General features: G+C 40.1%; 1 protein-coding gene across 1 annotated transcript in view; it reads right to left on the reverse strand.

The window, feature by feature from the left end:
• The window catches only part of LOC137646990 (RNA N6-adenosine-methyltransferase mettl16), a 570608-nt gene that overhangs the window by 282936 nt on the left and 260462 nt on the right, over positions 1-27210 (reverse strand). The window contains exon 5 of the mRNA XM_068380072.1: positions 2025-2145. Within this exon, the coding sequence (XP_068236173.1) occupies positions 2025-2145 (121 nt within the window). The remainder of the gene's footprint in view (positions 1-2024; positions 2146-27210) is intronic.

Here is a 27210-nt window from a genome sequence, read left to right on the forward strand (position 1 = left end):
GAGAGAGAGAGAGAGAGAGAGAGAGAGAGAGAGAGAGAGAGAGAGAGCTATTTTTTACCACAGTAATTAGATATAGACTGTACAGAGAGAGCTAGGACCAGCTGGGTGTGGAGATCGGTAGTGGCGCGCAGCGCTACCAGTGTAAAGGAGCGCGGGCTAATTGAATTCATCACCCAGCTTGAATTTTATCGCGATTATATGAGTTTTTATTCAATAGGTATTGCATTGTTCTTGCCTGCAAAAAAACCAAGCGGCAAAGAAAGAACCCGCGATAAAAGATGGCCGACTGTACAGTTTACGAGCATGTGTGATACACATAGTACAATTGCTAAAAACATTGGGACAATTTAGATGGAAATAAGATGGGAGAAATAAGGAATGTTATAGATCTTCTTAGAGGTATAAATGATACCTATATTGTACTCTTTGTCGTCTCCGCATTGGACACATCTGGTTGATACGACTTTTTGGTGAATGGCCAACATCAGCCATCTTGCAATGATTGTTTGGTACCCCGGACAGTGAGATACTTGTGGACCGAAAGCCCAACTTTCAACACTTTAAGAAATAGACATCTGTTTGAGGCTCAAGGTGATAATGCAGGTTCATCCTTGCCAAAATTCTTGGGCAGGACGTGTTGTTCTACGCTAGCGGTATTTTTAGTTATTTTAGAAGCAGGTCTTCTGAAAGCTATTCAAATTTTATAAGTACTTTACATCTTCACTTTTATGGTTTTAATTGAATAATCTTTTATTCTTTATTTATAATAAATGATATTGGCATCAATGACCTTTAATGTCAGGATGCCAGAAAACTTCAAATAAACCGATCAATCTCTGGTTAAGAGGAGGATGCTGTAAAAGATACCTATCCTTCTCATATGGATTTCCCTTCTTAAGGATTGTTAACTTAGTTTATTTCCACTAAAGATGCAAGGTTTAGCGGTTCCTTCATTTCGTAATATGAAGTTAATTTGACCTTTACAGTTCATCAATCCTCTTTTTATGATCTGAAACTAGTTCTTGGGATCACACTCCTAATCTAAAAAGGGGAATCTGACAATATAAAAAACCTAATTTTGGAAGTATTGTGATGTTCCCAAAGAGAGTTTAGATATAAATTGAGGCGTACTCTTACGAGAGAAAAAAAAGACATCTGGTGATGAACCAACGCTTAGGTAGTGTCGTTGTGAGAGGTAGTATGTCTCGGTAGGTAATATGCAATTTGCTGTAAGACAAATATAGCAACTGGAGGTGCAGTGATGGATTTCTAGAGAGCCTGGAACCCAGGGGTCTCTCTTACACAGATGAGTCTATACTGGCATGGTGATACATAGGGTTAGGGTAGGTTAGAAAATATTTCTTTGGTACATTACATCCTGTTATATTATATTCCCTATTGTATCCTAAAAGGAAAGTCCTTGGGGACCACTCAGTACCTAGCAAAAATAGGTTTTGTATATTGTTAAAACCTTTTCTAATTACCTGTCTTTGTACTCTTATCATAATTCCTTACCCAGAATCCCAAAAATGAATCAAAATTTCTTCTACCTAGCATGGTGCTTTCCCCATTCCTCTGAAATTTCCAAATTATAATCCATCTGATTTTCCTTTCTGATTTCTTATCATTATAATCTTTTACTATTCTTCTGGTCATACTATTCTCTTTGCTAATTTTTCACACAATTTGATCCTCTCTCCACTGACTATCCCTTTAGTAGCATTTAGAAAATAACTTATTATTCATAATAGTCCTGGGTTTTTTACACTTTTTATGTCCCAGGGCCATTTCATTTTCTTTATATATCATATTTTTACCATAACAAAATTCACCAAGCAGTATCAACCTGCATAGACATCTTTGATCATGAAGCTCATCCTACCAGTGGCATAGTTGATATACATCCTGGACGGATTGTTGATCATCCTGACTTAAGAGAAATTTATAGAAAATAAACAAAACACTGTGAAACCTCTATTTACTAATGTTTCAAAAACTATAAAATGCATATTAGCTCTTAATACCTGTCTGCATTTCCTCGGAGGATTCTAATTTGGTGCTTGTTTGATGATTTCTAAACTTCTCGGTGTCATTGACAATTTCCTCATCCTCAAGTAATCCTTTCAAAATGACATCCTGCTCTACCTGCAAGCATAATATATTGAAGAACAGCTTTGCAAACTACACAAAACAGTATTTAAGCAGAGAATTACACAGTTTTAAAGAAAAACATATACTCTCTCTCTCTCTCTCTCTCTCTCTCTCTCTCTCTCTCTCTCTCTCTCTCTATATATATATATATATATATGTATATATATATATATATATATATATATATATATATATATATATATATATATATATATATATGCACATATATATAAGTATATACTGTATATATATCAATATATACATTATATATATATATATATATATATATATATATATATATATATATATATATACACACATATATATGTATGTATGTTACATGTCAACGGATAATGAGACATCGGAACATGAGTTTTTTTCACTTTATTACAAAAGGTTCGTGAGTACATTGAACTGTACAGCCGATACTCAGGCAACTAACTACCCCTCGCAATCAAAATGTAATCTTGCTACAACAACATGATGAATTATAGGTTTATGGAATTCTCATGATTATAGAGTTCATTTACCTTGACGTACAACACATACTTCATACAAGAATTAGGACATATATATCAGCTATTGAAGCTGATTCTAGGGTAAATTGACCCGCTGAATTCTAATCTGATGAGTGTGACACTAAAACTTGAGCATTTTATGTAAAATTAAAAAATCCAAAATGATCGCCATTTGGCCTATCGAAAAATCCGTGTTTGATCTAACATGACTATATTCATGTGTAATAGGTTGTTTCATGGTATCTTTAGGCTGAGCAATCCATATCTGAGGTTATTTGTGTGATCTGAGCTGTTGCTGTACATCAAATTCATTTGGTTACCATAAAATGCTAAAAAGTATTAATGTGTTGAATAAATATAAATAATTTTCTATAAATTTACTTTGCTTATTCATTTTTCAGGGTAAATTTGTTTCTTTTGATCATTTGAGGTCCACGTTCTGTTTTTTTATGATTTCTTATGTTAGACATGCTATAAAAAACCCATCATTTATGATTTATGTTTCCCAAGAAGGCTAGAGCTGAAATCAAAACCAATAGGTTTACTGTGAGTAGTTGAGACGTGTTTTCCAATTACTTAAGTTTCCCCACTCGCATCAAAGCAGAGGCTGCTGACCATAACAAAATTCACCAAGCAGTATCAACCTGCATAGACATCTTTGATCATGAAGCTCATCCTACCAGTGGCATAGTTGATATACATCCTGGACGGATTGTTGATCATCCTGACTTAAATGTCCATGATGCAGTGTAGTTGGGGGCGAATACACAGGTGGAGTATGAAAGTGAATGGCCAGAGGGTTTTCACAATGAGCTGCAACCCAAAGTCAAAACTATGACCTCTGTAACCAAGCCAAGAACACGCGTTGGAATTAAACTCCACACAATTGACACTGAATTCATATATGCTCGCGTCATTGGAATAATGGCATCATCAAAGGAAAATGTAACCCAAGATGCTCTTTTCACTCATGAATTGGCTCCTCATCCAACATTCTTCTTCGAAGAGAATGGAGAAATGCAACTAACAGCAAAACCTGTTCCGAAGAACAAACTGAAAGTCGTACATGGGAATGCATAATTGAGTCTCCATTGGCAGTTATCCTGAATGGCTGTGCCCTTCTGTGGACAATCCATATCATTTGGATTCAACGGATGTGCTCCATGTTTTATTTGATCAGTACAACTCCATGAGTGCCAAGTCAATTAGCTGGTACAGCAAGGTACATACTGTCTGAAGAGTCACCACTCCCAAAGCAAGAAATGGTCTCGAAACAAAACAAAAAATAAATTATACAGTTGATTGTTACCAGATTGTACCATGTCAACGTGCCTCTCAGCAAGAAACTTCTTGTCACAGGACCTGATCCATATCCTGTCTATGTTGGCGTTGGAAGACAAAAAATTGCAATCACATGAGGAGGCCAACATCATCATCACATATCAAATGATCACTGAAACTTCAGCAGGGCACACTCCAATGAAGTAGTTTCTGATGACACCAACGGGCTTCTACTTCTTGCCCATCAACTGCATGCTCCGATAAATGAAATCCCAACAACGCTCCAATTATACATGGAATCTTGCACCAGAGATTAAATAGTTATCAGCATCAATGCAGTTGTTGAAAAGCATGCTTCAATTCTGCCCTACCTTCTTGCTGAACAGGCTGTAATACTGTTTATTCTTTGTCTGGAAAAGGCAAAGTCACGGTTTTCAAGAAGTTGGTAGTGTTTGCTGGTGAACTGAAGCTATGGCAAGTTCACAAAATGAAATCATCAATATATCCTCGGAATTTGTTTCAGCCTTGCATGAACAGGAAATATTTGGGACACTGAATGACATGAAAAGCATCATCTTTACAAAGAAGATAAGCAGAAAAAGGCACACACCATCAAAGCTGAAAAGTCTACCTCCCACAATAGCTGGTTGCAAGCCCCACAGTCAACGAGCTCACTATCGAACCGCTCTGTGGAAATCTGTAGGGATGCCAGTAACCCCACAAGATCTCAACCTGCTGGAATCAAGTTGGTAGATGAAAGCGTCCAAATTGCAGCCATTAAGCATGCTTCCAAATCAACTGGCTGCTCCAGACGAAGTTCTCAACCTGGTGAACTGCCAGAGAAAATCCGGTTGTAAAACAGCTCTATGTTCCTGCACCAAGTATTCGCTGGCTTGCTTTAACTTCTGCAAATGTAGGGGACAGGCAACTTGCGACAACCCTATGAAAGTTATCACAGACAACAACAGTGATGAGGAGTGAATGAGTATCAAGAACTACATCTGTAAAGAATTTGAATGTGTCAGTGTGATGTACTTGTTATCAATTAATAGAAAATGTGAAATGAAATCGTTATCTAGAATTTTCATTACAAATATATGGCATTTGTTTTCCGTGTCAAGGAGTCTTATACTGCCAAACACTAGTAATCTAAAGAACATTATCTTGTTTCTCCCAGAGACTAGCCTTACAATGAAATATGTGTGTGGCATAAAAGAGAGGGACAAACTTCATATTATTGCATCAAAAGCATTTTCTTCAGAATTATTATGGTAACCATGTGGATCCGAGGTACAAAAACATCTCAGATCGCACAAATAACCCCAGAAATGAATTTCTCAGCTCAAAATAACATAAAACAACCTATTACACATGAATATGGTCCCATAAAAATGGAACTGATTTTTCGGTAGGGCCAATGGCGGCCATTTTTGGATTTTTGCATTTTACGTAAAACGCTCAAAGTTTAGAACATGGCACTCATCAGATTTGTATTCAGCGGGTCAATTTACTCTAGAATAATCTTTGAAAGTTTACATATATAACAAAACAAGGTAACCCCCTCAGAATCCTAGACTAATATGTATATTAGGGGGAAAACCAGTAGCCAAGAAACATATTTTGCTGGTAACAAAGGGGTCATTTGTTAAACTTCCATTACAAGATTGTTGTTCCAGCTTTTAGGAATAAAGGGAAGAAAAGGCCAATGGAATTGGAGACAACCAATCACAAAATGCCCCAATTAGGATTCAAAATCAGAAATGAAAAGAATTGGATTATTTTGTTCTTGGACTTAGGTTAGCCCTTACTCCCAAATTGGGTAGAATGGATGGGCTGTAAGTAGGTCGAGGACAGTGGCTCCTCTACATCTGGATCTCAGCGCTGATGTTTTTTTTTCTAACTGTTTGAATTTTTTTAAATTTTAGGTGTGATTCTTGAAACCAAATTTACTTTTGAGAAACACATCCGTTCTGTCTCTTTCCTTCAACTACCAAAATATTTAGCTTATTGAGATAGTCTTTCAAGATTTTTGATGATCAATCTATTCTGAAGAAGTGTTTTAACACTCATTCTGCCGTGTTTTGAATATTGTTCTTCAGCTGCTGAATCTCATCTTAATTTGTAGGACATGAACTTACAGTCTATTGAATTACTTATTCTTAATCTAGATAATAATCTCTGGCACTGTCATTCAATTAGTTCGTTAAGCATAATGCATAAGATTTTTCCTAATTCTGACTATCCTTTGCATTCAGATCTGCCCAGACAGTAATGTCCGGGAGTTCAACAACAACAATTGACACTTATAATACATATCATATCAATATCATTATTTATTTTCCTTATATAAACCATTATAAAGTAAAGACAACTACTTTTTTTACAATTCACCTGTACCACCCTGTTGGTAATACTGGGTATCCAGGCGAACATACTAAGTATGCCTTCTCCATCATAAGCCTCAATACTACAGAGTATTCTAGAAGTTTTATTCAAGCTGTGACCGAGTTGTGGAATGATCGTCCTAATTGAATTGGTGGAACTTCAACGGTTCAAACTTGCCGCAAATGTTTTCATGTTGAACAGTCTAACATGTCTCTTTTTGTAGTTATATATGAAAAATTATTTGAATGTTGTTATTGTTCTTTAAGTGTTTTAATTGTTCATTACTTCTCTTGTAATTTATTATTTTCTTTTTTCCTTTCTGGGCTATTTTACCTTGTTGGAGCCCTTGCGCTTATAGCCTCCTGCTTTACCAACTAAGTTTGTGGCTTAACTAATAATAATAATAATAATAATAATAATAATAATAATAATAATAATAATAATAATAATAATGTAAAGAATTTGTGCCATTAGGCCTTGGTGCTGGAAATATTTATTCTAATGTTGTTACTGTTCTTTAACTATTTTATTTTTCCGTGTGTCTTTTCCCCACTGGACTATTTTCCCTGTTGGAGCCCCTGGGCTTATAGCATCCTGCTTTTCCAACTAGGGCTGTAGCTTAGCAAGTAATAACAATAATAATAGATTTACTTCCTCCTATTCTGAGAATGCAATGTGGCCATCATCCCTCAAAAAGAGATACAATCTCACTGACTCTAGCACCAGAAGCCATAGCAAGCAAAAAGATAGACTTTTGAATAATATCCCTCAGAGAGGTAGAGCGTTATCTATCGAAGAGGAAAGGTGCAGGACGTTATCCAACGACCATGAAATAGCCTTAGGAGCAGCATTAGGTTTCAGTTTAGCACAAACCTTCAGGATCTTACTGAACAGCTCACTATAGAGTTCAATATCAAAAGCATAAGCAGTGGGTCTAATAGTGCCAACTTTTATGAGGCAATAGTTGTAGAGGCCACACCTTGATCCTACAACGAAATAAATGAAATACAGCAGTCCATAAAAATAGAAGAGGGCTGATGACTTCACGAATGCAACTCATTTTCAAACAGGAAGAAAAATATTGGTGTTTCGTGGTGTTGTACATGTACTCTTCTATGAGGTCAATTCTCTCCTTTGCAACTCCGAACATTCTTTGAGCCGCAAGGACGAGAAAATAATAAGCTGAAGGGTTTTCGATTCCCAAGAGGAAGGGAAGACAGCCTTCTGTTGAGCATCCTGGGACAGCACTGGAGATAGTAGAGGGACATGGAGAGGTTTGAGTTCCAGAACAAGAGGATACCAATTGGTCTTGGGCCACATAGGAGTCACTAGAGCCGCTGTTCCCATGCAAGTCTGCAGTTTGTTTAGGACTTTTGTTAGGAGGTTGAATAGTGGAAATAAAGATGTGAGACCACTGGTTCCAATCCAGTCCATTGCATCTGTTCCGGTCGGTTCTGGATCTAAGTTTGGTGCTACATACCGGGGAAACTTTCTGATGAAGCTTGTAGCAAAGATATTGATTTGCAGTTCTAGGGCTTACACTAGAATGAAACAGAATGATTTTGCGTCCAGAGACCATTCTATTTCCAGAGGCTTGGATCTTGACAGGGTGTCCGCAGTCACATAATGAACCCCTTTGAGGTGAACTGCTGAGAGATGCCAGTTCCTCCACTTTGCTAAAGTGAGGATGCCTAGAATCACATGGTTGATCTGAGAAGACCTGGAGCCCTGTCTGTTGACACAGTTGACAATCGTCCTGCTGTCGTTGACTAATTTGATGTGTGATTTTGTCTTTCGGTTCAGTCTCTTCAGAGTCAGAAACACTGCCATAGTTCCAGAATATTGATATGAAATTTCCGAAATGTAAATGACCAGCAACCCTGTACTTTCCTGGAAGGGAAGTGTCCCCCCAAACCTTGTTCCGAGGCATCCACGTGAATTGTCATGGAAGAAGGAGGATACTGCAGAGGATGTGCATCGATAAACCCTTGGCAGTTGACCACGGCTTGAGATGCTTTCGCAGTAAGACCGGGGCTTTGTGGTAAAGAACTCTCTGAGCCTTTGATGCCTTTCTTCTCCAGACTCTGATGGTAATTTTGAGTTTTGCTTTCAAGATTGGGTCTGTCATGGCAGCGAACTGCAGTGAACCCAACACTCTTTCCTATTGCCTCCTGGTGAGTACTCTTGAACGGAGTAGGCACCTGAGTTTGCAATTTCCTTCACCTTCCCTTGCGGTAGAGAGAGGATGTGTGACTTCAGATTCCAGTGAAGTCCTAGCCACTAGAATTTTTCAGTTGAGAAAGCCTGGAATTTTCGAAGTTGACCTGAAAGCCCAAAGACTGTAGGAATTTCATAACTTCTTGGGCTGTACAAAGACACTTCGACTTTGTTGCAGCCCAGACCAGACAGTCGTCAGTGTATACCATCACCTGGTGGCCTTTGTTCTGTAATTGTTGGACGATGGCCTCGACTAGCTTTGTGAAAATCCTTGAAGCTATATTGAGCCAGAAGGGCATAGCTCTGAATATGTAGGCCTTTCTTGCCAATCTGACACCAATGTATGGGGAGAAGTGTCGACCTATCGGAAAATGCCAATAGGCGTCCGTAAGATCTATGTAGATGGTGTAGGCCCCCTGGGGTAGTGGGGTCCGTATTTGCAAGATAGACAGCATCTGGAACTTGTCGTTAAGAATGAATTTATATAGCGGGGACAAGTCCTGAATAGTTCGAAGAGTGGTCAAATCTTTCTCGGGCACACAGAATAGCCAAAAGTTCATTGATTTTGTGCAACGGATGACTCCCTTCCGGAGAAGATCTTGTACATATGTTGACTATGTTGTGAGCCCAGGGATTGAACTCCCCTCGATCCCTGAAGGGGTAAAGTCGTCACCCCTACCTGCATTGTTGTTGTGAAAGACCTGCTTCTTTAACCGTCTTGTCTCTACTTCCTCGGCCTCTAGACTGACCTCTCTTTCCAGACTTTTCCCTGCTACTGGAACTCTTCTTTTGAGCTCTGACAGGGTGAAATGTAGTGGTGGCTCTCTCATACACAGGGTTGAAGGCTGGAGACTGTGATACATACTGCTGGGAAACCATGTACACAGTCTGAGGAATGGCGGCATTTGAGGCTGTTGCAACAGGAAAGGATTTCTTTTTATTAAAGTGTCAACTAGGCTTCTTGCCCATGGGTTGAGGTCCTTCTCCATGGGTAAATTTCCCTTTATAGGACATACCTAACTTTTGTATAAGGCTCTTATTTTCCTGAGCCACTTTCTCCATGACTTCCTTAACCAATTTCTAGGGGAGGAGGTCTTTCCCCCAGATGTTGGAGTCGATCAATTTTCTAGGTTCACGCATGATCGTCGCTGCGGCTAAGACGTGTTCCCTACATGGTCTTCTAACTAGGAAGAAAGCATGGACATCTCTATGGAACATAGTTAAGTAAGTCTTTGCAAAGACAGAGAAGAGATTTGGAATAGTTTCAAATTAGTATCTCAAGATAAGATTGGAAGGATAAAGAGGCAGATAGTCTTTCTTTACCTTCAAATTCCTTCCTTAATAGGGATTTTGGAGAATTCTAGACAGTTTCTCATTAAACTACTCTCCTCTGATGTCTTTATCTAGTTTTTCAACAGTAAAAGTATGTTGGACATCTTCCCAACTGTCAGACTCATAAGGAATGGCTAGGGAGACAGGATTGCGCTCTTCTAGCACTGGCAATGGTCTACACTCCACTACTGCTTTCTTTACAGCCTCTAATCTTTTAGAGGCGAGGGGAAAGACAGTATCCTTGGGAGCTACAAAGGTGGCCTGCTACCTGCCGAAAGCAGAAAAGTTGGGTATTAGTGAATTCGGCTGTCTTTAGCTCCTTAACCAAAAGAGACAGAGCCTTGCTGTGGTCCAAGAAGATTCTTTTCTTAGGGATCTTATCATCCCTAATGGACGCTACCGAGTTAAGCCTTACGTAGCTGTAAGGATAACTATCAATCGATTGGAAGAATTCCAATACCGACACTGGCTTGGAACCCAAACCCTATCCGATGTGGATGTACCCTTCACTTAAGGCCATATGCTCAGTATAACGCCAAGGGTTCTTAACTGTACATTCAGGTAGGCTCAAAGCTGGGGGAGCATTAGAAGTAGGTGTCTTTGGTAAAGCTTCTATTTTCGCCATTAGGTCCGCTTGAGAATGTTCATGTTTAGTGTTTAGGTTTTCCGTGAAAGCCTTCACGGATGCCATAAATTCCATTTGACTTGGAAACAAAAGTTTATCTGGCGTAGGAACAGGGGTTGAAGTAGAAGCTAGGGCCTGAGCGGAAGGGATGGGGTAAAGAGCTAAAGAAGTATTGGGAATTGTACTCACCAGATGTACATCTAATGACTCCTCAGAGGGTTCCGTGGACAGCAGGATCCTCTCTCTCTCTCTCTTTTCTCTCTCTCTCTCTCTCTCTCTCTCTCTCTGACAACACAGAAGAAGTTGTCGACATATCTGCGTCTAGGCTCATGATTTGGAGAGTGTCCCGTACTTCATCATCCACATGATCTACAGGTACCGGCGGGAGTTGAACCGTCGGTAACTGGTGCCCAAAAATAGCGGTCACCTCGGACTTGGGAAAAAGGAGATCCTTCGGTTCCAAAGAAGAAAGATAAGGGGCACCTTGTTGAGAGCTCTTCTGGAAGCCTCTAACCCAGTGATGAATTGTCTTCTGACTCTGCGCTTGCACATCCAAGGAGATGTCAGTGGCGTGGAAGCCGGTGTGAAGAAGGTTCTTGCAAACCTGATAGTTAGTAAGTTCCCAGATTGCAAGAGACCCTTTGGAAACATGACAGTCCGCATGTTTCCGGCAAGTCTTGTGGCCACAGGGCAACTTTACTTGCCTGGTACAGGTTGAACAATCCATTTCATCAGCAACCTGTAAATAAGGAAAAATTTCAATCAGTACAAATCATTAAAAAATTTTCATTCTTTAAATCAGCAAACATAAAAATTTTACTCAAAGATATGCTTGAAAGTAATCCTAGCATAAATATTCCTTTCAGCATTAATATGGCTAAGACTACAAAACAATGGAGACTCATGCCAAACAGCTAAAAAATCATTAAAGATTTATGAAAAACTATCAATGACAGTGTGGTAGGAATATGGAGGAAAGGGTCACATCAGAGGAATACCAGTACTTACAAAGTCAGTCTGTTAGATAACCTAAGACGGAAAATTCACTTATCATACTGCTTAAGCCAGCAACAACTGCCACTGAAGTGGCATTAGCTGGATTTAAGGTGGAAACTAATTCTAGCATCCATGATATAAATTGAACTTTCAACACCCTCGCCATGTTGACACAACGCGGCAGAGGCATTGTTAAGTCGACAGGAACTGCGAGGATAATCCCATAGGGAAGGTCCGCAATCAGGGGGAGAGGTACAGGAATGAAAGGCAGCAAATAAGGAAACCTTCCAGGACTGGGTCATTATCATTAACCCATGAAAAAGAGGGGGTTTTAGCCTGTAATATAATGAAAGCTGTACAGGACAGCCAGGACGCTAAGAATTAGACATTCAAGGGATATCCTGAAAACCAAGCAGGATCCAATTGACCAACTTCAGAGGACAATGTTCCTCGGATCAGGAAGAGGAGAAGGAGGAGCAGATGACCAGTCTAAGGCTGCAGCCAAGGCAGCAGAGGGAATTTCCCATAGCCAACAGACATCCAATGCTAGAAGAACTCAATCTGACAAGACTGGAAGGAGGTACAGAAGGAGACACCTCTGCAAAGAAAGACTAACCAGGCAAAGGAGTCAAGACTCCACAGCAAAAGGTACATATCTAAGGAGGAGAAGCTGCAGTCACAGAACAGGCAACTGTTAAGGCGACAGAGAACTACAAGGGGTACCAACTCTTCACCTAGATAGGGTTAGGTCATAGGAAAACTGTGTAGACAGGCCTAGCCCACCTAGCAGGCGAGGGAAAAACTCATATTGATTGATTGATTTGAGGTTTTCTGGGATCCTGACATCTAAGGTCATTGACGCCGATATCGTTTATTGTAAATAAAAAGAAATAAAAGAATACTCAATTAAAACTATAAAAGCAAAGATGTCATTTTAAAGTTGAATATCTTTCAGAAGACCTGCTTCTGAAATAAAGCTAAAATTACCACAAGCATGGTAGGACACATCATGTCCAAGAATCTTGGCAAGGATGAACCTGCTATTCTCACCTCAAGCCTCAAACAGATATCTATTTCTCTCACTACTATATGTGGGGCATTCAGTTATCAAATGCCTCACTGTCCATGGTACCAAACAGCCATCGCAATATGGTTGACGTTGGCCAGCCAGCAAAAACTCATGTGTCATGAGTGTGTGACCAATGCAGAGACAACAAAGAGTAGTCTCCCACTTTCAGGGCATCCCGTTATACTTCAGAGGGGTTATAACATTACTTCTCTCATCTTATTTTCCAATAAACTATCCCAATGCTGTTGCCAATTATTATATATAAAATTCTTAATTGCAGGTAAAAAATCATTACTGGGAATGGGATACCTTCTTGGCAGGAACTCAGCTGCAGCACTCTTTGCCAGTGAATTGGCTTTGTCATTTCCAGACACACCTACATGTGCTGGAACCCCACAAAAATCTAAATGTTATACCTTCCGTACCAATAATTAAAAGCGACTTTTAAAACCTTTAGAACCAAAGGATTATTGGAATTAAAAACTTATAAAGCTTGTAGGACACTTCTTGCATCACTAAAAATGGTAAAACTGCCCTAGGTTTGTAATTCTATTTTCTCAATAGCAGTTAATTAAACCATGGATAGGTGTAGTGGGTCGTATACGGCCCGAAGGGGTTTAAAAAAAACAGGTTTTTTTTGCCATAATTTTTCGTACGTATTGGTTGCACATGTTATCAACCCGCAAGACGTCAGTTCAGTGCTCGCAGCAGTCGGGTCGGGACATATTTCACCGCAGCTTTTTTCCTTGTGCCATTTCTGAGATACCCTCGAGTCGAGCTCAACCCATCAATACCTAATTAAAGTTGTGAAATATCAAAGTTTTTTATATATTTATTGAATGTGCGTTACTGTTTAGGCGTATATAAAAAAAGGATTGTTTTAAAGTGTTTGTCAATGTCTTGTACCTGGTATGCGTGACCTAGGTTCGGGCTGAGTTGCCATAAGTTGCCATGTAGCGCATTTTTCTGTAAATGCTAATTTTCATTTTTTTTGCATTTTTTCAGTTTTCATCGATATAATGGCAAAAGGTCAACAAACTCTTGGCTTAGATCAGATCAACTCTCTTCTCCTTGAGCTAGAGAGTGATGTTGACGATAATTTGGAAGTCGCTGACTTCTCAGACGTCGAAGAGTATGACGTAGCTGAGTTAGAGGGAAGTGTGGTGGGGAACGATGACTCAAGTGATGACGAGGAGATACTTCCCTTTATCGACACGGAGGGTGAGGGGGATGATCAGGGGGCTAGTGCATCAGCGTATGGTGAAGGGGGTAGGGCATCAGTGTTTACACCAACATCCCCCCTTATTGGTGTCTACCTCACGTGCCTCCCACCCCCATGGGGGCGGAGCGACTTACCCCGGTGGAGGAGAGGAGTAGTAAGAGGAGGAGGGGTGAACTCCAGCCAGCCAGGGGAGCGCCTATACGTCGCATAGTGGAAGCCAAGGTTCAAGGTCATGATGATACGATCTGGCACAAGGACTTTAACCCAGCTCTTCCCCCCATGTTCACGCCCGGCATTGAGCTAGGAGGCCCGACGTCCTCTGTATATATATATATATATATATATATATATATATATATATATATATATATATATATATATATATATATATATATATATATATATACATATACATATATATATATATATATATATATATATATATATATATATATATATATATATATATATATATATATATATATATATATATATATATACATTATTTATTTATACTATTTCGTTTTATTGGTAACTAATTCTAGTTTCTTTTCCTCTAGGTACAGCATAAAGTTGGTATTGGCATATGATGCGGACACGCACTACTTGTGTAATGCCATACCATATCTTGGGAAGGACGTAGACAAGGTGCCGAGAGGAACGTCTCTTGGAGAAACTTTCACGGTGAACCTTGTGGCCCCCTTTTCATCGAAGGGGCCACACGGTGACAACAGATAATTTCTTCACAAGTCTTTCTCTTGCCTTGGCACTCGAGACAGAAGGTATGTACTTGTGTGGCACCATTCGACAGAAACCTTACATTCCCAAACAGATTTCTGAGAAGGTGCTTCCTATCAAGGACTCAGTGGCTGTTAAAATTTGACCCTTCAATGTCAGCAAGTTAATAGAACAAAGAAGGTCATGTTATTGAGTTCTCTTCACCAAGATCCTTCTGAGATCGAGAAGAGGAAAACTGACATTCAAATGTTCTATAACTCGACGAAGGTGGGTGTAGACACATTTGATCAGATGTGTGCTACATCCAATAGTATTCGTAAGACACGACGCTGGCCACTGTCTCTTTTATGGGATACTGAATATAGTAATGGTAAATTCCTATATTCTTTGCACGGCCATGCCCTTCTCCAAGCATATGCCAAGGAGAGCTTTCCTCAAGGAAATCGCCTTTGATTTGTGTGCTTCCCAAGTTAGACAACGGTACGACGTGTCTGCTGGGAAGTTTTCTAAGTTGCTCCATGAACAAATGCTTGACACCTTCAAGCTAAAACCTCACCCCTGACGTGATATTCCTTGTGGCTACACCAAGCTCCCAAAAAGAGTTAGATGCAATAGCTGCCCATCAAGGGAGGATTACAAGACGATCACAGCCTGTTTGAAGTGTCGCAAACCTGTGTCTGCAGCACCAAACTGTGTTGTGTCCAGAATGTGTATGACGGTTGTTCTAGGTAAGAAACTAAAATAAATGTTCGTATTTTTGACCAATCAATAATTCATGAAATTGAGTATTATTCATTGTTTTTATAAAATAGTTTATAATTTTCCCATTTTCGTAATTTTGTACCTTTATGAGAACTTAATTTTGATCATTATTTTAATTTTTTAATTGGAAAATAATCTATAAACTTCATTCTAGTTACAATGAAATTTTTATGCAAATCCTCGAACAATTATATAAGTAAATAACTCACTGATATTGACATAACTTTCTCCATTTCAGGTAGCAGATTTGGCCTTACAAGGTGGTATGGTTGGCGTCCATTTTGTGAGCATATCCAACAGGTAAGCTGGCATAGCTCTATGTGTTCCTCTTTTCTATTAAATTTCTGATATTTTCATGCATATACACCATGCTCAGCAATGGATATAAGGAAGGCCTTTTTTTGGAAACAATTCATAATAAAACTCAGAATAAAAATTTCCCATTTATATAACACTAAATAATATTCAAGTGCAGATTCATTTACACATTTTTGTTTTCCGATAATAATACAATTCCCTGTATAGATTTCAGCATCTAATTATGTCATATACCTACCCCCCAAAAAATGTTGAAAAGAGGATAGATTTTTTTGGCCAAAAAACATACACTTTTTTTCTCATTTCAGGAAACGTTCCCTTGTGGTTCCTCCCCACCCCCACCCCCATCCCCCAGATCTCAGCAAATGGTGCTCAATTATCATACAATAAGTGCTTAGAATAGTTTTAGTTTATTTCCATATTTAGATTTTAGGTGAATATTTTTGTAAAGTCCTTTTTTTATACTTTATTTTTGAATTTATTAGTAATATTTATTTTGGACTTAGCTTTTATTTTCTTTTTTGAAGATTAGAATATTCTTTGATTTTTTTTTTTATATTCAAAGGTTGTGAATTGGTTTGAAAATGAATTTTTCCTGAATTTTTTTAAACGTCGGGTCAAGGTCGACTCATCGAAACCTATCCAAGGTGGTGAAATAATGATACCTATCCAGGGATTATGCCATATATTTCAGGAGTAAATATAGAGGATGCTAGAGGAAGTGCGCCTCTACAATTAAAAGCACTACTATATACTCCAAATCCAATGCCAGCATAAGATCTGGAGCCATCAGTATATAAAAAAATTCGATTCCCTGTGTTCTTCAACATGTTCCATTTAGAGCAACCTGGCTTCGTAGTAAGTCATGTTCTTTTTTATACCAATAAAATATTTACAAAAAGAAATATCCGGTAATTTCCAAAAAGGGGTTGAAGATATCCTACATGGGAACACTTTACTTTTACCAATATCTAAACTGTGCACTAATGTTTTTACCCGGAAAACATTGAGAGTTGTAATTTTCTCTCAACCATTGCCATTCCAGCTCCAGCAAATGATATGGAGAGATCATCTGCAAAAAGTGTTGAGAGGATATCTTTAGGAATGACTGAGGATAACCTATTTATGGCTAGTGCAAATAGGGTTAAACTCAGCACACTACCCTGAGGAAATCCCTCTTCCTGACATTTCCTCACTGACAAAGTTTCACCTACTCTAACTTGAAAATAATCCATGTGAAACAAATGCTTGAATGAACAATGGTAGCTCTCCTCTCTGTCCTAGATTATGAATGGTTTTAAGTATACCATATCTCCATGTAGTATCATATGCCTTTTCGAGGTAAAAAAAAAAAAAAAAAAAAGACTTACATGGAGCTGTTTGGAAGCAAAGGCTTCATAAATGGAGGACTCAAGGCATACAAACACATCTATCATTGAATGCATATCCCTAAATCCACCCTGGATAGGTAATAAAATAGCTTTCTTCTCCAAGTACCACACCAGTCTTTCATTGACCATCTTCTCAATGATCTTACATAAGCAACATGTTGATGCAATAGGTCCATAGTTTGCTGCTAAGAACTTATCCTTACTGGGTTTTAAAAATGCTAAAACAATTGCTAGTTGCCAAACACTTGGATAACTATGATCATGCCATATTCTATTGATAATGCTCAAAATAAATAAATGTAGTAACACGTAAATGTTTAATCATTGCATATGGAAATCCATTAGGTCCAGGGGCTGTATCATTACAAGTAGCTAGTGCGGAATCAAATTCTCTTTCAAAAAAAGGAGAATTTTATGACTCTTCCCTTCCTCTCGTAAAATTTAAGATTATCTTGTCTTCAATGCCCCTATACTGATGACCAGGAGCTACTTCACACTTGTATGAAATACACACAAACACACACACACACACACACACACACATATATATATATATATATATATATATATATATATATATATATATATATATATATATATATATACATATATATATGTAAATATATATATATATATATGTACATATACATATATATAAATATATAAATATATATATATATATATATATATATATATATATATATATATATATATATATATATATATATATATATATATATATATATATATATATATATATATATATATATAGATATATATATATTTATATATACAGTGGTACCTCTACATACGAATTTAATCCGTTCCACAACCGACTTCGGATGTAGAAAATGTTCAGATACAGAAATGAATTTTCCCATAAGAATACATTGAAATAGGATTAATCCGTGGTTGAGCCAAAAAACCTATGATAACTCCTTAATAAATTACTACACATAATTACACATGACAATATGCACTCTAAATTAGATAATAGACATGTAAAAAAGAATAATTATCAAGAAATAATAAATAAGAAACGGGTATTTAGCGTCACTTTACCTTAGAAAGTCCAGCGCAGGTGTCGGTCTTGCTACGCAGAGAGGAGACGGACGGGCGGCGAGGAGGTAGAGAGGGTGACTACGATAAACGTACACTACCGTAACTTATTCTAACTTACACTAAGTGAACTTTAACCTAGCCCAGCGGCATAGTAAGAAATATGAAACCAATCGTTCAAATTGTTCTAAAAGCACCAAAATTGGCACACATGTGGATTAATACATTCTGAACAATTTTGGATATGGAGGCATTCAAGATTCTCCCCGTAGCACATTTGGCGGCCATTTTTCAAAATGGCCGCTATTTACCGTTAGCGTCATTGAATATGTACCATAATTTGTCTTTTTGTGGATGCTAAAGGTGATAAGTGTGCTAGAGGTGATAAGTATTGTACAATTACACATACTTCTGTGCTTACCAAATAATTTGGCTACCATTTCACAAGAAAATGAATTTTACTTTGCAGCGGCAGCGTTGGTGGCAGTGACGGCGGCTGCAGTAATAGTATAGTGTTGATAGTCATGGTGCTTGTAGTAGTAACTTGTGGTAACATGGTGGTGTTTTGTGTCTTTGCAGGTGAGGCAGCAGCAGCACCACCTGACATCAGAGACGCGTTGTTCCAGACTGCAGCCATGGCAAAGAAGTTCCAAGTCACAGCGGCTGCGTTGTATAATCTCCAACGGCGTGCCTATGACAAGTACAGCACCACCAATACAGAAGATGATGAGCACCCTGAAAGCTTCGAAGACTGGTGCAGTCAGAGAGAACAGAGTTATCCGCAGTTTCAGTACTGGTCAACAGTCTTGGCACTGGAGCTGTCCACTCTGATCTATGTGCGATCTCTGAGAGAAGCCAATTTTAGCATGTACGTGGATGCTCTGACAGAACTGGCTCCGTGGTTCTTCGCACTAGACCACACGAACTATGCCCGATGGATACCAGTGCATCTACGGGACATGGTAGAACTGGCAAACAAACATCCAGACGTCTTCACAGAGTTTAGCAAGGGACACTTCACAGTCCAGAAGACCAAGAGGATCTTTTCAGCAATCCCTCTTGACCAAGGACATGAGCAGAACAACGCGTATGTCAAGGGTGATGGAGGAGCCATCGGCCTCACAGACAATCCAACTGCACTGAGGCGCTGGATGGTTGCCGGACCGGAGGTTGCTAGAGTGATTGTGGAATTTGACGACTTCAATCTGCATCCACACGATCAAGAGGAGACACGTCACCACGAAGAGACACCAAGTGTGCAGAACACTTTTGCCAGAGATGTGCGCTCACTCGTGGCCGTCATTGAAGAGCTGGGCAACCCTTTCGAGGAGGACAGTCAGGACTTGCTGGTGCTCGACACAAAGGAGATCGCAGACCCTGCAGTCATAGAAACAGTCCGTAACGCCAAGCAGATTGGCCAAGACCAGTTTGAAGCATCCTCAAAGGAATGCATCGTGGACAGAACCAAGTCCATTGAGGTGGCAATCCACCGGAACAAGCTACCACTGTTTGCGACCAAGAGAGGACCCAATATACCCAAAGGAAAAGAACAGGTCAAATCTCTGAAGAATGATGTTGCGCTCTTCGCACGATTATATATCGGCTGCCAGACCCGTGATGGGAATCTAGAAGAGTTCTTCAGGCATGAAAATCAGCAATGCCCTCCAGCTTTATCTGACGGAGGGAGACTACCTAGGGAGCAAGAGTGACTTGCTGGTGTGCCTTGAAGGCCATGCTGAGCCTCAGTTTGAAGCTCCTACTGTCACTGCTGTTGTCCTCGATGGAGCAGTAATCGTACAGATGTTGAAGCCGGGTACTGCCAACACGTTCGAGGAATATGCACAGCAAGTGTTCATCCCATACGTTGTACAACGTTTCCAACATGTATCACGTCTTGACCTTGTGAGGGACAGCTACAGAGCAGATTCCCTGAAGGCATCAACCAGAGAACAGCGTGGAAAGGGAGTACGTCGGCGTGTTGTCGACTCAGCAGTCATACCAGGAAATTGGCAAAGTTTCCTGCGAGTTGATAGCAACAAAGTGGAGCTCTTCAGCTACCTCTCCACCATGCTTGCAGAGTCCTTTCAAGAAGAAGGCAAGGAACTGGTCGTCACTGATGGGGAGCAGGTGATCTGTGTTCCACAGCAAGAGGATGTCAACTCACTCGCACCATGCAACCAAGAAGAGGCAGACACCCGCATGATGCTACATGTAGCACATGCTGCACAACATGGTCACCACCAGATACAGGTTCGAACAGTAGACAGTGACGTCGTGGTCCTAGCAGTGATGGTAGTCCAGAAACTACCAGCTGGAGACGAACTCTGGGTAGCCTTTGGGACAGGCAAGAACTACCGCTACATTGCAGCCCATGAAATAGCTTCCTCCCTTGGTCCAGAGAAGGCATGTGCTCTTCCAATGTTTCATGCCATCACAGGGTGTGATACTGTCTCAGCCTTCGTCGGACATGGGAAGAAATCTGCCTGGGCAACATGGAACACGCTGCCAGAACTCACTGATGCCCTGCTGAGTCTGGCAAATGCACCCACAAGCATCCAAGAGGATACAATGCATGTCATCGAGAGGTTTGTCATACTCCTGTAGGACCGCACAAGCAAATGCAAGGACGTCAACAAGGCGAGAAAGCAGCTCTTTGCAAAGACGAACTCTGTTCAGAACATCCCGCCAACCTACGCTGCTCTGGAGCAGCATGTGAAGAGATCTGCCCTTCAGGGTGGTCATGTCTGGGGCCAGGCATTGGTACCAACGCCCGTGCTCCCTCCACCAACAGACTGGGGCTGGCATCGGAGTGATGATGGGCTCTACACACCACTCTGGACCACACTCCCTGAGGCATCCAAGGCCTGCTATGAGCTGGTGTCTTGCGGATGCAAGAAAGGCTGCAAAAACCGCTGCAAGTGCAAGAACGCTTCACTGCAATGCACTGGTCTATGTTTCTGTGAAGGCGAATGCCAGTAGATTGGGACAGAAAACTTGCTAACCAACATTATGATCTGTAGACATTCATAATTCTGGTGACCAGATTTGAAAAGTTCGGAATCATAATTAACATAGTGTGGCAAAATCTACGTTATTGTATTACATGTATGTACTGCAGGATTACACAAGTACTGTGCCTAGAGACTGGGCTTTTGGTCGACTATATAACTACAATCTGACCATACTGTAAACTTCCCGTACTCTGTGTATTATTTTGACTAGCAATTTTGCCAGCAATTTGAAATAAAAAAGCAACTTGAGCAATTAAAGTGTGTTCCTGAAATCAGGTACTGGTTATCAGAGGTATTATGTCATTGAGTATTGAAATCTTCATCAAATGTCCACTTTTTCCACAAAATGGCGGCCAGTTTGGGGGCCATTTTTGAGAAGATTCATCTAAATATCTGTTAAACATTTATTGATGTTAATTCTGATGTAAAAAAAGGGAATTTTGGCCCATCTAGCACCAAACTAACGACACATAATGAAGTCTATGTAATGACGCTAATGTTAAATGGCGGCCATTTTGAACAATGGCCGCCATATCTTCCTAAGGGCTAATCTTGAATGCCTCCATATCCAAAAATGTTTAGAATATATTAATCTACATGTGTGCCAATTTTGGTGCTTTTAGACCAATTTGAACAATTGGTCTGCTATGCCGCTGTACTAACCTAACTTAGCTTATTTATCTTTTTTATTTTTATATTTTATATTTTTTTTTTACATTTTCTTTTTGATGATTAATTTTAATCACTTTCACTCTCTACACTTAAAATTGATTGAATTTTTTTCTCTTCACTCTTTGCCGTTTTCTTTGAACCAGTTCCTTCCTCTTCATCACGAGTTCGCTTCGTAGTTTTTTTAAAGACGCTATCGATAGAAAGTTGCTTGCTATGGCTTTTCAGACTGTTTCGAAAATGAGTTAGCAAACATCATCAAACTGCGCAACTACACAGCAAACCTGCAATTTTTTTGGATGGTATTTGTCGATGAAGTCGACCTCGTCTTGATATTTTCCTAACATCTCTTTTATTTGCGCCGAACCTAACACATGTTCTACCTCCTCGATCCCTTCCTCGTCATCACTCATGTGCTCAGACATAGCATGGAGTTCCTTGAGCTACTCTGTAGTAAGTTCGTCGTGATGTTCCGCGACGAGTTCCGTGATGTCGTCTGCGTCGACCTCCAGACCCATGGACTTGCCAAGGGAGACGATTTCCTCTACGTCTTCCGCTGCACCCACCACGGGATCAGGTTCGGGGTCAAAATCCTCGAAATCTCGGGGAGAAACTGCATCAGGCCACAGCTTCTTCCAGGCAGAATTGAGGGTTCGTTGAGTTAATCCCTCCCAAGCCTGATCTATGATCTTCAAGCAGTGCACGATGTTAAAGTGGCTTTTCCAAAATTCACGCAAAGTTAAGTTTGTGCTTTGCGTGACATTAAAGTACTGCTTGAATAGGTGCTTGGTGTAGAGCTTCTTGAAGTTCGAGATGACTTGATGGTCCATGGGCTGGAGGATAGAGGTGGTATTCGGTGGAAGATACAGCACCTTTATGAACTTGAATTCTTCAAAGATATCATCTTCAAGTCCGGGGGGATGAGCGGGTGCATTGTCAAGGCATAGCAGGCACTTTAAAGGCAATTTCTGCTCATGAAGATACTTCTTCACAGAAGGACCGAAAACTTGGTTAACCCACTGGACAAAGAACTGCCTAGTGACCCAGGCCTTCGAGTTGGATCGCCAGAAAACATGAAGCTGGTCCTTATCCACATTCTGTGCCTTAAAGGCCCTAGGGTTCTCAGAATGGTAAACCAGCAAGGGCTTGACTTTAAAGTCCCCGCTAGCGCTGGCACATAGGGCAAGAGTCAACCGATCCTTCATTGGCTTATGCCCAGGCAATTTCTTCTCTTCGGCAGTGATGTAGGTTCGACTGGGCATCTTCTTCCAAAACAGCCCGGTTTCATCACAATTAAACACCTGCTGCTCTACGTAGCCTTCTTCCTGCCCGGTCCTTTCAAAGCTCTTCACAAAGTCAGCTGCAGCCTTTGTGTCCGCACTAGCAGCCTCTCCGTGGCGAACAACTGAATGAATCCCGGACAGTTTCTTAAATTTTTCAAACCAGCCACGAGATGCCTTGAAATCGTCGGTTGAACTCTCCCCAGCATCACCCCCAGAGCTCGCCTCCTTCAAGTCAGTGAAAATGGCATCTGCCTTCTCGCAGATGATAGTTTCGGTGATGGTGTCACCAACAATCTCTCTGTCCTTGATCCAGATTAGCAGAAGTCGTTCCATCTCTTCTATGGCAGGGCTACGACATTTTGAAATGATTGTGATCCCCTTGGAAGGTATCACTGTTTTAATGGCTTCTTTCTGTTTCAAGATTGTCGAGATCGTCGACATATTTCGGCCATATTCTTTTGCAATTTCACTCATGCTTTTCAATAATTTCTTGCTTTACTTCTAAAGAAAGTATTTCCTTCTTCCTTTTCTCACCACTACCACTACCACTTGCGAAACTAAGCCTTTTAGGACCCATGCTTTACGTAAAAAACCGTAAAAGGATGTACGTAAAAAATCACGATTAAAATACAGTTAATAGCAGAACGCACAGCGCACAACCACACGAAGCCGACGAGAACAGAGGAACGACCAAAGCCATGCTAATTGAGGGTCCCTCCGAGGTCAAAGTGCTGCCTTCTATCGGCGGAAATAAAAAATACATAAGGCGCTATGAGTACCATCTACGCATACGGGTATTGTTTACTTCGGGTGTCGAAAAAAATTCGGGTGTAGAGTAGGAACGTGTTCGAATTGTACTTCGCGTGTCGAAAAATTCGGATACAACCGGTACGACGAAAATTGCTTACTTTGTGTGTCGAAATAAAATTCGGGTGTATAGTAGAAAAATTGCTCAAATTTTACTTCGGATGTTGGAAAATTCGGTTGTAGATACGTTCGTGTGTAGAGGTTCCACTGTATATAAAAACAAATATATGAATATATATACATATATATATATATATATATATACATATATATATATATATATATACATATATATATATATATATTATATATATATATATATTTATATATACAGTATATATATATATATATATATAAATATGTAAATATATTATATAAATATAGTTTATGTATGTATATATATATATATATATATATAATAAATAAATAAATATATATATATATATTCAAATAAGCCATATATATTTTTGATACATTAATGTCTGGATTCTCTTAACGACCTCGGGATCAGAGCCCCAGGCGAAATCACACAAAGACAAGAGCTTGTGTCCGGCCGGGAATCGAACCCTGGTCGGCAAGCTTGTATAGACAGTGACTAAACCACTTGGTCACGAAGTGGTTTAGTCACTGTCTATACAAGCTTGCCAACCAGGGTTCGATTCCCGGCCGGACACAAGCTCTTGTCTTTGTGTGATTTTGCCTGGGGCTCTGATCCCGAGGTCGTTAAGAGAATCCAGACATTAATGTATCAAAAATATATATGGCTTATTTGAATATGAAAAACACGTCTAAATGTGCAAAAAATTTATCATATATATATATATATATATATATGTGTGTGTGTATGTATGTATGTATGTATGTATATATACTGTATATACACGATATCGTTCGGGATATTCGCTCCGGGGGTGGTAACCCATGATACCTCTATGGGTAAAATTCTCTGGTATAAATATCCCAAGAAGAAAGCTGCCATTGAGCAACTTCCATCAGGATGTCATTGGTATCTCACATCAAAAAGAGATTTTCCCTATGTCAAAATACCTTATAAATATATATACATCGAAAGATACTAATAAGCGTCAGAAAGATCTAAGGAGACGGTGTAGGTACCCTGGGGTAGTAGGGCTTGTATTTGCAAGATAGTTAGCATCTGGAACTTGTCGCTCTTGAATAAACTTGTTTAGAGGGGATAAACCCAGTATTGTTCGAAAAGTGTTTGAATCTTTCTTTGGCACACAAATTAGCCGCCCTTGAAAGTTCATGGATTTCGTGCAACGGATAACTCACCTCTGGAGAAGATCTTGCACATATTCTTCAAGGGAAGTTGTTATGGGCTGGAAGAATCTCTTGAACTTTGGCAGTTTCTGTCACCTTTTTCAAGCTAGTCCTTTTGTGATTAAGCTGTGAGCCAAAGGATCAAAGTTCCATTGATCCCTGAAGCGAGTCTTCCCCCTACCGGAAGCTCCTCATTGTTGTTTTAAAGGACCTGCTACTTTATTTATTCTGCCTCTATTTCCTCAGCCCCTAGGTTTTCCTCTTCCACACGCACTTCTTCCCTAAGCTACAACGGGGAGAAATGTAGTAGTGGCCCGTTCTTAAACAGGATTAAAGGCTGGGGACTGTGTAACATACTGCTGGGGAACTTTGTATACAGTCTGTGGTAATGTGGCAACTGTGGCAGTAAAGGCCGTAAAGGCCTTTTTGCCATTAAAGGGTTTCGTAGACTTCTTGCCTATAGGATGAGGTTCTTATCCAGGGATAAATTTCCTCTTAGAGGACATACCCCATTTTTGCATAAGGCTCTTGTTTTCCTAAGTAGCCCTATCAATATCTACTCGCACCACCCACTAGGGAAACTGATATTTCCCCCAGATGTTAGAGTCAATCAACTTTTTAGGCTCATGTCTAATAATTGTGGCTGCTAGGACGTGCTCCCTGCAGGCTCTCCTGGCTAAAAAGAACGTGTGCAGATCACGATGGAAGGTAGCAAGAAGAGTCTTGGCTAGAACCGTAAAGAGGTCAATTTTCTAATAGTTCCTAATGAGCATTTCCAAGTATGACTGGTGTGACAAGGAAGCCGCCAGTCTTTCTTTGGCCTCCAATCTAGATTTCAAAAGATATTCCGGAATTCTGTGCAGTCTCTCATTAAACTGCTTACCTCCTATATCACTATCCACTTTGCCAACTGTAAAGGTATGTGAGACATCTTCCCAACTGGCAGAATAATACGGGAGAGCAAGAAAACTGGGCTTACATTCCTCTAGCATAGGTAGAGACTTGCGTTCCATTACTGCCTTCTTGACTGCCTCCAGACTTTTCGAGGCAAAGGGAAAGACAGTGTACTTCAGAGCTACAAAGGTCACGTATCCTGCCGAAAGCAGAAAGCTGAGAGTTGGTAACCTCTACTGTTTTTAGCTCATTCACCAATAAAGTTTGAGCCTTACCATGATCGAATATGATTGTCTCCTTAGGAATGGTATCATCCCTAATAGATGCCTCAAAATTCAACTGCTCATAACAGTGAGGGTAATTATCCATAGAAGGACAAAACTCTGAATCCGGAACCGGTTTAGAGCCTAGTCCTTCACCAATATGAAGTACCCCTCACTCAGAACCCTATGTATTACGTGACGCCAAGGGTTCTTGTCCGAACAGTACGGTAGACTTAAGACAATTGGAGCCTTGGACATTGGTGCCTGTTGTAAGGATTCGATCTTCGCCTCCAAGGACGCTTGAGACTTCTTATGTTCAGCTTGAATATTTTCCATTAATGTTTTCATGAAAGCCATAAACTCCAAATGCCCAAAGAACAAAGGGACAGTCAGAGTCAGAGGAGGAATCGAGGACGAAGCCAGTGTAGCAGAATCAAAACCAGGGACAGGCAAGGGGTTAGTACTTGGAGTATTAATAACCTGACTATCCTTAGAGTCCTCCGAGGCTTCAGTAGTCAGTAAGATCCTTCCCTTGCCCGACGAAACGGACGAGGTTGTCTACATATTGTCAACGTCCAGATTCAGGTGCTGAGGCGTGCCCCGAACTTCTTGATCTACAATATCCAGCTGTACCATCGGGAGTTGCCCTGCTGGTATCTGATGACCATACACCGAGGTCAAATCAGCTCTGGGAAACAGCAGATGCCTCATTTCCACTGAAGGAAGATAGGAGGCACCTTGCTGAGAACTCATGGAATCCACAAACCTGGGTCCTGATAGTTTTCTGGCCCCATGCTTTCACATCTTCGAGAATTGTTGGTAGCACGGAATCTAGAATGAAGGATATCCTTACATATGCTGCAGTTGGATGGTTCCCAGATATGAATAAATCCCTTCAAAACATGGCAATCAGCATGTTTCCTGCAGGTTTGTGGCCA

This window comes from Palaemon carinicauda, chromosome 9, assembly GCF_036898095.1.
Source record: "Palaemon carinicauda isolate YSFRI2023 chromosome 9, ASM3689809v2, whole genome shotgun sequence".
Classification (NCBI taxonomy): Eukaryota; Metazoa; Arthropoda; class Malacostraca; order Decapoda; family Palaemonidae; genus Palaemon; species Palaemon carinicauda.